Raw genomic sequence first — 10,666 nt, forward strand, 5'->3', positions numbered from 1 at the left:
AAAAGATAGAAGTTGTTTATTTACATTCTCACTAGCATGTAGGGGAAAGCAGAAATAGTTTGTACATAAAAAGCAGTAAACATTGCATTTATGTAAGTTATAAATAAATCCTTCCCAACTGCTTAAGTCCCGTAGAACACAAAAACACATGTACAATTAAAGTAAAAACAAACTGCGCCTAAATACAGTAAAGCCCAACAGATTTACTTAAACAAAAAAACAAAAAACAAATGTACATTAGATTTCATACCATTTTAAGAGTCCTGCTGAGAATGTTGGCAGTGGTCACAGGAGCATCTCCTTTTCAAATGTTAATGTTTACAAATGTCTATTTACTCAGAGTTTAGAAGTCAGCATCAAGCCGGAAGGTGTTGTCGGTGGACCCAGACATAACTCCCATGCGCTGATACTCTCCCACTCGCTTCTCAAAGAAATTGGTCTTTCCCTCCAAGGAAATGTTCTCCATGAAGTCAAATGGGTTCTCTACTCTATAGATCTAAAGAAAAACAAAATAATTCAATATAAAATCAGTCACAAATGAATTTGAGGGCCCAAACAAATCCAATAACTCATGAGAATTTGCAGAGGTGTCAGAACTGGGGGAAAAAAATTACATCTGATAGGGGTTTTAGAATTAAGTGTGGCAAAACAGCTTGATAGGACCATCTACAAGATAAACTATGGGTGCTTTGCACTACGTTCCACCTACATAGACGGAATTCGGTACACGTGTAACCTGCCAATATGTACAAGTGTCTCGAACCCATGCCCTAAACGGAACAGGAATTCAGCTGTTATAATTTTTCCTTTTCAACTTTTGCCATTTCCAGGCCTCGTACTTTAACGAATTCCTCCCAGAGATTTAATCAGATCAACATCATATTCGGTCAGTCCGATCTAAAACGTTGTGGCGATGTTAAATTCCAAAGCTTTTGAGTTTTTGTTGAAGGGTGTCCATGACACCTGACGAATTTTGATATGAAACGAGTCAATTTGAGGCCGATACATGCTCGAAACTCATGAAACTTTGAACACACACCTCAAATGGTGAAAATTCACATCTGCTACAGGTTTTAGAATTAAAAGAGAGGCAAAATTGCTCGATAGCACCAACTACAAAACTTCAATGAAGCAGTCCTTGCTCCATGTTTCACCTATATGCAAGAAAATAGGTAGGTGTAACAAACAAACTACATAATAAAAAAGGGGGGGGTCTCAAAGCCATGTCCTAAACTCAACAGGAAGTCATACATTTTTATATTTGTCTGCAATTCTTGCTCAGATTTTGCCAATTCTAGGCCACAAACTCCGAGATTTCATCCAATCAAGACCATATTCAGTCTGTCCAATCTAAAAGGCCTTGTTGATACTAAACTGCAAAGCTTTTGAGTTTGCACTGCAGAGCTCGGCCGTCTGACAAAGTTCGATGTTTCATCGTGAAACAGGAAGTCATAACTCATACATACAATGTTCAAACTATACATTTGATACGAATCCTGGCCTAGATCTACATGACAACGTTCAGTCAACAGTCACAGCACCATCTACTACCAACAGGATATTACATGTTTTACATCATGGTACACTCCTAATATACACAAGTGCTTTAAAAAGTAAAAAGTGCTTTAAAAAAAAAAAAATGGAATGGCATTCCCCTGGCAGCACAGCTCCGACGTGCACCCAGGTGCAAGGATCCGTTCAGCTTTAATATTACTCTGAAGTGATACTGCCCCCTTGCTGTAGTCCTCACCAGTAGGCAACATTTTTTGCTTTCTGGCATGTTTGCCAAGTAAAACCGTAAAAATAATTAAAAAATAAGCGTTATTTCAGTGACTCAGGGTCTAGAAGCTGACTAATACCACAGGTGTGAAGATGCACTACATCTCCAGCAAACCTGAGAGTTTCCTACAAAAATCCACATGTTCACATTAACACAGATTCTTACCTTGTTGAAGCCTAGCTCCATCATCAGCCTGTCAGCTACAAATTCAATGTACTGCTTCATCAAGTCACAGTTCATGCCAATCAGTTTAACCGGCAGAGCCTGGGTCAGGAACTCCTGTGGACCGCAAAAGGTGGAGTGAGAAGGTCAGTGCCTTCGAAGCACAATCCATAACACTTCAAAGTTTAATCTTGTGCATCTGCATGTAAATACCTGCTCAATCTGAACTGCATTCAAAATGATGCTCTTGACTGTTGCTTCTGAAGGCTTGTTTACCAAGTGCTTAAACATTAGACAGGCAAAGTCACAGTGAAGACCCTGAAAACCAAAAACATTTAATCAGTTCGCTATACAAACCACCACAAGCGTCAGATTTGTTACCATATGCATTACAATGCACTCGAGGTACCTCATCTCTGCTGATGAGTTCATTGGAGAAGGTGAGGCCTGGCATAAGGCCCCTCTTCTTCAGCCAGAAAATTGCAGCAAAAGACCCAGAGAAGAAGATTCCCTCCACAGCAGCAAAAGCCACCACTCGCTCGCCTGCAGACAACAGTTTACATTAAACCTTAATCTAAAAGATCTCCAGGTTTCAAGCATGATTGTGTTTTAGTAAATGTTTAGACTCAGAATTGGATTCAGATATTTTAAAGAAAACACCAACACTTCCTATCCCAAAGCCACGGTAACTCAGACGGCAAAGCCTGATCAGTACCACCCCAACAAATTACGGGGTCTGAGATACACATGAACTAGGTCACAGTACACAAAGTGCATCATCCAGGTCAATACTACAATACTGACAGGAGGAGCAAATGGCAGAGTGGACTTTTTGTACAGTCACACTCCATTTTATTTATTTTGTAGCATGCAGTACAAGTTTGTAAACCAATTGTTAATTCTCTTAGATGTGGAACAAATTTTGCCTGCCCTTCATCGGCAAACCTGTTTAAGAGAAACACCAAGAACTGATTAACAATAATAAAACCCAGCCCTAATATAGTGGTCCAGGAACGGGTCCTAAAACCCAGAAACGAGTTAGCATTCTAGCACGTTCAGTTTCATCGTCCTGAATTCGATGGGGGTTTTTGGTTAAATACGGTCTGTTAATGCAAGCTCAAGATATTCTGATATAAAATGCGTGAAAGTAAGATCAGTGATACCCAACTTGCAATTTTATTAAATTTTTTACACACCTTAAAAAGCCAGTTGCTAACAAGTGGCTAAATGGGACTACAAAGGTTGTCAGGGACATTAAAAAGACAATCACACCAAACAGGAAGAACTACAGTCTCATTGTGTTTACTCACACTCTTGGAAAGTTTGAGTTGGAATAGTATGCAACTTCTAGATTTGTCAATTTATAGTATTTTCCAGTTGTTTTTTTTAACAAAGATTGAAAGAGTGGTCGGAAACTTGGTTGTGATGTCCATTTATAGCCTACCTTCGGCTTTTTACTTCCGCCGGTTGTATTTAGGCTTTAAAATTGATACATTGGGTTCATTTGTAAAGATTATCTTGAACAAAACCTGTAAGAATCAAACTTTTGTTGGTCACAGAGCTTATTTTCCACAATAATCCAAAAGCCAACAGGGAAAAAAAAATCCTACTGGATTTTTGTTAGGGGAACCAGGGTGATGGTTGGCCTACAAAAATACAGCATTCCTGCAGCACTCCATGGTGAGGATTTAGTTTCTTTTAAAAAAAAAAAAAAAGAGGACATACCAAACTGTGCATCCTTGTTGCCGATCCAATTGAGGGCCCAGTCAGCCTTCTTCTTCACACAAGGAAGAGTCTCAACAGCATTGAAGAGAAACTCCCTGAAGATGGGGAAAAAAATAAAATGATTTGTTTTAAACCCCACACACATTAGCCACAAAGCCTACCCCAAACACCCATTTTAAATTTTCATAGCGAGGGCTCAGTAATTGCGACAGTTTCATGCTGGTGTCCTTCAGTCAGTTGACCACATGCCTACTGATCTGAAGTCAGACAACAGCACTCAGCTCCCATCATCAGCTGAGGTCCGTACCCCTGCGCGTCTCATCACTGCCCTCCAAGCATGTACAGTTTTGGGGAGTTTACCTCTCTTTTGGATCCTTGATGTACGTGTCAATAAGTAGGCTGTACATCTCAGAGTGAATGTTCTCCATGGCAATTTGGAAACCATAAAAACAGCGTGCCTCGGTCACTTGGACTTCCTGAGTGAATCGCTCCACCTAGTGTTGAAAATATAACATGCAATAAGAACCATGTTTCAAAACACTAAAGATTCATCTGAAGGACCTGCGAACAAGAAGTGGCCTCTAAACCCACCAGATTTTCATTGACAATGCCATCACTTGCAGCAAAGAACGCCAACACATGAGAAATGAAATATCGTTCATCATCCTTTAGGGACTCCCAGTGCTGGAGGTCCTTGGAGAGGTCAACCTACAGGGCGAGAGAAAGGAGATGAGTGCAAGGCCACCTCAGCATTAAGGAACATGGACCTGGCTATGGACCTGGACCCACTCCAAACACAAGACACATACCTCTTCAGCTGTCCAGAAAGAGGCCTCGGCCTTCTTATACATCTGCCAGATGTCATGATACTGAATTGGGAAGATGACAAAGCGACGTGGATTTTCCTTCAGCAGAGGCTCTTCCTCTACACTGGTTTTGCTGGCTTTGGGCTTCTGTTGAAAGAAGAGAAAAACAGACTTTAGAAACTCATCCAGGAGACTGTTGGTGTAGAAAATAAAATACCTCACAACATGAGTGTACACATGGTCTTATTTTGCCAAAAGAACATCATTAAGTTTGTCCATTTCCAGAAAGGGTTTTCAACCTTATCCACAAAGGGACAGTGTGGCTGCAGGTCTTCATTTCAGCCAAGCAGAAGCCACTCCCTTGTTTAATCAATTCTTAATCATCTATCAAGTGTACATCTTATTTGGCTGGAATGAAAGCCCTTCGTGGATAAACTTAAGACCCCCAAAATAACATGTCTTATGGGTCAAAAATGACCCACTACTATATTTAACATCAGAGAAAGTGAGTGGTGTCCACCCATTAAATGCAGTCTTCCTGCACTGAGGACAGAAAGTCTGAGAGGAATGACAGACTGTTTCTTTATGAAAACTAGATTTGGGGCTTAAAATTCAACTAAGCTGCTTTATCTTAATGGTCTAGCTCAGGTGTTCCCAAACTTTTCCAGGGAAAGGCCCCCCAAATGGCATTAACATTTGCCCGAGCCCCCCCCTTTTGCAAGATCTTTAAAACACATTAAAAATACAGTCTTCGGAATATAACCCCCTTTTTTATTAATAAAAACCATCTTAACATTAGGAATGTTGTCTGTTTAGCAATAGAAAGTTAGGTATAGCATGTGATTTTAATATGCATTGTTATAAATAACATGTTATAGTAATGCATATAAAAATCATGTACTTATTTGTTTTTCACAACAAATTGTGAAAATTTGGGGCCCGGGCGCCCCCTACTTTGAAGATCACCGGTCTAGTGAACGGAGGTCATTTTGACTCTTGGGACAAGGGGCGTATACATAAATGTTAAGATAATATTAAAAGGTTAAAAATCGCTTGTATTAGTTCTATGGTGTAAAAAGACCTAATACGTTTGTTCGGACCGATTAGTGACGTCACTTTGTTCATGCATTGTCGTCGTGTACATTAAAACACAATAGGCTAGCTAGTTAGCACTCCTACCGCCAAAAAAAAAAAAAAAAATGTCAGCTGTTCGCCTCGTGAACCTCTCTCTCTCCAAAATGTAGACCTACAAAACTGACCCGAGCTCTGCTTCTCTGATGGAGCACATGGTTGTTCCTACGGTTTAAACTTTGTAGACGGGATTAAGACTCCTAAAGACCCACCTACAGGGCGTGCTAACTGGCTAAAGTTTAGGTTTTACTCACCTCAGAGTCCTCGAAAATTTTACGCGCCGTTTTGGAGGCCAGGATTCGTGTCGAGCTCAAACTCGGCGGCTGCAGGAATAAAATAATAAAAAGAGTCCATTATTATTATTACTACTGCTACTATATATAAAAGTATTAGGGACTAAACTTTTACTCTACAGAATCCCCCCACCCCACTTCGGCTTCCACAAGGAACTTGTGCAAGAGGTCAATAACTGCAGTGCACATATTTAGTCATATTTTTACATTTACTCACCGTGTTTTCTTTATTTCCCAGAGACATGCTCCCCAGCTTCGTGGAAAGAACGTTCTCATTCTTGCTTTTAAGAGGTGAGCGAGTGGACATCATCGTTACGCTTAAATAATAATAATAATACTTTTTAAAAAATAGACTACAAAGCGGCTTAGTGTAAAAACACGAAGCAGGAAGGAACTTGAAATGTAAAGACCCCGATAAAATAAACAAAAGAAGATGTGAAGCCTATACAGTGGAGGGAAAAGTGCGGCTGAACCGGCTCCAGCTGCTCCTTTTTATTTCGTTCTTGGCGCTCGATCCGGTCCAGCCAATCAGAGCGAGGCTCGAGGTGGATCTTTAATTCCTTTGAAGGCGTCAGCCAATCAGGCGCCTCAACGTCATCAGTAAATTGCGGGAACTTTCAAACGCTGTGGAGGGTCTGCGTTCTGTACAAGTATGCTGCTTTTCATTTAAGATTGGGAAAATGGCGCGCTGTGCCAAATACCAGTGATTAAATAATATATATATATTTTTTAACTTTTTTTCCCCCCACCATTGTAGTTTCAATGGTTACATAATGTTATATGTTTGTTTGTTTACGAATGAGAACGCCACGAATAAATAGACTTCAAGAACATTATCATGAACAAATAACACTGCATCATATAAGCAACAAATAAAAATAAGCTATTTATCTACAGCCCCTGATACCGGATTATAAACGATCAAGCAGGTGCAACTGAATAATTATTAAAACAGGCTTTAAAAAAAAAGTTTTTCTGACGTAACAAAGCATTTCCACACAGCTTTCCCGCCAGATTCAGGACTGGCTATTAAAACATAAATATTTTAAAAACCCACAGCGATAATACTACCCACATTCACTAGTTCTTGAACTTGTTCGTGTCTCGTCATGCTGTTTAGTAAATGTGCATCCGCTAAAAATGTACTTCATTCGCAAACATTTGGCGCGGATACAACTATTAATACAACAAACTGCCACAAAACCATCAACCCAGTTCTCTCTTTATAAAGCCGTTATCTATTGTGAGGAGTGTTAGTGTTAACAATAAAACACCGAAAGCATATGAGATTGTTGTGTTAGAAGCTGAACAAGTTATTGTTAGTCATTCGCGCTTAAAAAAAATTATACGTAGTCAACTAATGGCGTGCTTGTTTACAAAGAAATAAATGCAGTACAACTGAGTACTTTTTTTAAATACCCATAGGAAAACTGTTAAAACAACTTTTTACAGCATTAATGATCAAGTACAAAGTGTTGTTTTGCATTGTTTACGTTTTAACCTTGGGTTATTGTCCGGCACAGGCAGTCATAAAGGATCCGCTAACGAGCTGCAGCCATGAAAGCAAGAGGAGACCGGGCGCGCTGCAGTATGTGTTTGACCAAGGCTCGGCGCCACACAGTGGTGGGAGGACCAAAACACAGGAAATGGTCTTGGGCCGAATCCAAAATGGCTCCCTCTTCAACACACACACACACACACACACACTGGGCGGCTGTGGATCAGGTGGTAGAGCAGGTTGTCCACTAATCGTAGGGTTGCTGGTTTTATTCCCGGCCCACGTGACTCCACATACCGAAGTGTCTTGGGCAAGACACTGAATCCCAAGTTGCTCCTGATGGCAAGTTAGTGCCTTGCATGGCAGTTAGTGCCTTGCATGGCATGTGTGAGTGTGTGTGTGAATGGGTGAATGAGACACAGTGTAAAGCTCTTTGGATAAAAGCGCTATACAAGTGCAGACCCATTACCATTTACACAAACACACACATTATAATTAAAATTTTTGTGGTCACATGCACAACCATTTTTCGACTGTCTGTGATAAATTATTCAGCAGTTTGTGCTACAGTAGTTCTTTTGTGGGATTGGACCAGACAGGCTAACCTTTGCTCCTCACGTGCATCCATAACCCTGTCGTGTCCTTCCTCTGAGCACTTTTAGTAGGTACTAACTACTCCACACTTGGAACACCCCACAAGACCTGCTGTTTTGGAGATGCTCTGACCCAGTCGTCTATACATCACATTTTGGCCCTTGTCAAAGTTGCTCAGATCCTTACGCTTGCCCATTTTTCCTGCTTCCAACACATCAACTTTGTGAACTGAATGTTCACTTACTGCCTAATACATCCCACCCTTTAACAAGTGCCACTGTTATGAGATAATCAATGTTATTCACTTCACCTGTCATGGTTTTAATGTTATGGCTGATCGGTGTATATGTATTTTTTTTTATTTTTTTGTCTTGTAATTACACTAATTTCAATAGCAAAACGGTCACATGCACAACCATACACAATACGATGTGCAGTGAAATGCTTTTTTCAACTGCCCGTGACATAAAAATAGAAATTGTATAGACCAGAATTTACTTCTACATACATACTTCTGCTAAAGGCTAGCTCACAGAGTCAATTAGTGTGAGGGAATTTATTATGTATTTATTTATTTATTTTTATTTACCAGTGGGCTGAAACTGAAACACTAGCATTGTTTCATGCTGAGCAGGAAAACAAGGTGTGTAAATATCTATACAAGTTCCAAGTTACGTGAACATGACATGAGCAGAGCAAAAGGAAAGATTATGTATTTTACATGGCACTGCAGCAGCTAAACTCATACAGTGGTAGCTTAGTTGTGCCTCCCCTTGGCTAGTGACACCAAACTAGCCTAGTCTTGTGTTAGATAGCCAAAAAGTATTATATTTGATCAGTCTGATAGTCATGCAAACAGTGTTAATACCAGGGGCAGGTTTTATGATAATTACAACTTTTTGTCAAATTTTTACATTTTTAAACAATTCACCCTCACATACAGGATTAAAATGCATGGAATATGTATGAATGGGTGTGTGAGTGTGTGTGTGATTGTGCCCTGCGATGGACTGGCACCCTGTCCAGGGTGTACCCCGCCTTGTGCCCGATGCTCCCTGGGATAGACTCCAGGTTCCCCGCGACCCTGAAAAGGAGTAAGCGGTTGAAGATGGATGGATTGATGGAATATATGGCTTTATATAGTGTATAATACACTTTTATAATACATTTTCACTGTTTTTTATTTTTTATTTTGTATGTACACTGAGTCATGTGGGATTCAGGTGTGATCAGTTTATAGTGTTTTAGAATGTAGATTAATTTCAATCAGTGTTTTCCTGCAGACTTGTGGGCTCCTTCTGAACTGATACTGACCCCTTCTGCTCTGTGGGTTGAGAGTTTTTAACACTGCTTGTCCGGTACATTAGTCTTCAGGCCAGATCAGGGCTGGTTTTGAATGATAGCCCTGCTGAAAAAAACAAACCAGCAAAAAAAAACACAAAAACAATAGAAACCCTTATAGAATGTGTAATGGGTTTAACGGTTATATTGGGAATTGTATTGGTTTTAATGGAAACCTGTTGCCATTAAAAATCTGTTGCCTTCTATTGGTGGAATGTTATTTGTAGTGGATACCATTTAGGACCAATAATTGTAATTTTAAAGGTTTTAATGGTTAGCTGATGGTTTGTAATGGTATTTGTAATGGAAACCATTAGACTTTCTGTGGTTTCTATTGTTTGTTTGTTTGTTTGTTTTTCCAGAGCAGGGCGTTGTGCTGTTTTTGTCACACGGAATGTATAGTAAGATATCATCGTGTACAACTGCAGAAGGAATCTGCTACATCACGTCCCAAAGCATATGAACCCTTGGTTCAACCAACCGAGTACGAGTCTATAATATTAGTAATGAGGCGGGGAAACAGCAGGGGTCGCGCCTCACTAAACTTTGACATGTAGACCTAGGCCAACATTACCAATAGGGTACCTCGTGATTTGATAGTTTTTGTTTGTCATCGGTGCACTTATATTGTTTTTTTTTGTTTTGTTTTTTTTTTTTTTGGGGGGGGGGGGGGGGGGGGGGTTAATTAAAAAACATAACATGTTGCGTCCGCGCCCTAGGCCCTAATTTACCTAGGCAATTTGCTTCCTTTTTAATTTTTTTTTTTTTTTTAACTCTAATTACATGTATTTATCTGCGATTGGTAAATACAAATACAAACCATGTCGCCTATACTAAACATTTCCAGTATTCATGCAGTGTTTTAATTCAGCGTCACAAGCAATTGTTTTTCCGTTTGAGAATATCGGTCAGTAAGACAGATGGGCGGGCACAACACCAACTAATCATTAGGGCTCACATCTGTACGTGATTGGTCGCGCCCACTAAGCGCTCTTGAACGGCGCACTGTGATTGGATAGAGTTTGTTACTGGGTGTTAAAGAGGAGACCGCGCTCGCGCTGTTGTGTAACCGCGTCCAGAGCGCACTTGCATAACTGAACTTGCATAACTGGAAATGATTATTTTGGTGCTTTCTCAATTTCTGTGTATTTTTAAAATAATAATAAAAACATTTCACCAGAGATATTTTACACTGCAATTTATACTAGTTTATTGTACCATTTATTTGAACATTTCGGTTGCATGGAAATTGCACAGCTGTCTGATGTCTTTGCTTACCTGGGGTTGTGGTATTCAACAACTTTAAATACAGTAATATCAAAGGAAACACTGAGAA

General features: G+C 39.9%; 1 protein-coding gene and 1 non-coding gene across 5 annotated transcripts; both read right to left on the reverse strand.

The window, feature by feature from the left end:
• Window positions 1-7,488, reverse strand: LOC100304963 (ribonucleoside-diphosphate reductase subunit M2). 4 transcript variants are annotated; one of them, XM_017456461.3, is made up of 11 exons: window positions 7,399-7,488; window positions 6,115-6,214; window positions 5,859-5,927; window positions 4,477-4,620; window positions 4,259-4,375; window positions 4,028-4,161; window positions 3,668-3,762; window positions 2,352-2,485; window positions 2,156-2,260; window positions 1,946-2,059; window positions 1-496 (listed from the first exon to the last, which is right to left on the reverse strand). In XM_017456461.3, exons 2-11 carry the CDS (start codon window positions 6,205-6,207, stop codon window positions 344-346), a joined length of 1,158 nt encoding a protein of 385 aa, XP_017311950.1. In that variant the 5' UTR covers window positions 6,208-6,214; window positions 7,399-7,488; the 3' UTR covers window positions 1-343. The 4 variants fall into 4 exon arrangements, with proteins under 4 accessions (XP_017311950.1, XP_017311949.1, XP_053531550.1 ...); XM_017456460.3 differs by having other exon boundaries at window positions 7,391-7,476; XM_053675575.1 differs by lacking the exon at window positions 6,115-6,214 and having other exon boundaries at window positions 7,399-7,474.
• LOC124626335 (small nucleolar RNA SNORD94) lies at window positions 3,859-3,998 on the reverse strand. The gene has a single exon (XR_006981094.1). It is a non-coding gene; the product is annotated as a small nucleolar RNA SNORD94 (small nucleolar RNA).
• Window positions 7,489-10,666: the final 3,178 nt, after the last annotated feature.

The sequence above is a fragment of the Ictalurus punctatus genome, chromosome 25 (assembly GCF_001660625.3).
Source record: "Ictalurus punctatus breed USDA103 chromosome 25, Coco_2.0, whole genome shotgun sequence".
Classification (NCBI taxonomy): domain Eukaryota; kingdom Metazoa; phylum Chordata; class Actinopteri; order Siluriformes; family Ictaluridae; genus Ictalurus; species Ictalurus punctatus.

Coding starts and splice junctions, on each gene's coding strand:
- LOC100304963 (XM_017456461.3), bottom strand. CDS start 6,207: ATGATGTCCACTCGCTCACCTCTTAAAAGCAAGAATGAGAACGTTCTT. Junction 3,763..4,027: donor ATCAAGGATCCAAAAGAGAG/GTAAACTCCCCA, acceptor CCCCATCTTCAG/GGAGTTTCTCTTCAATGCTG. Junction 2,486..3,667: donor CAACAAGGATGCACAGTTTG/GTATGTCCTCTT, acceptor TGTTGTCTGCAG/GCGAGCGAGTGGTGGCTTTT.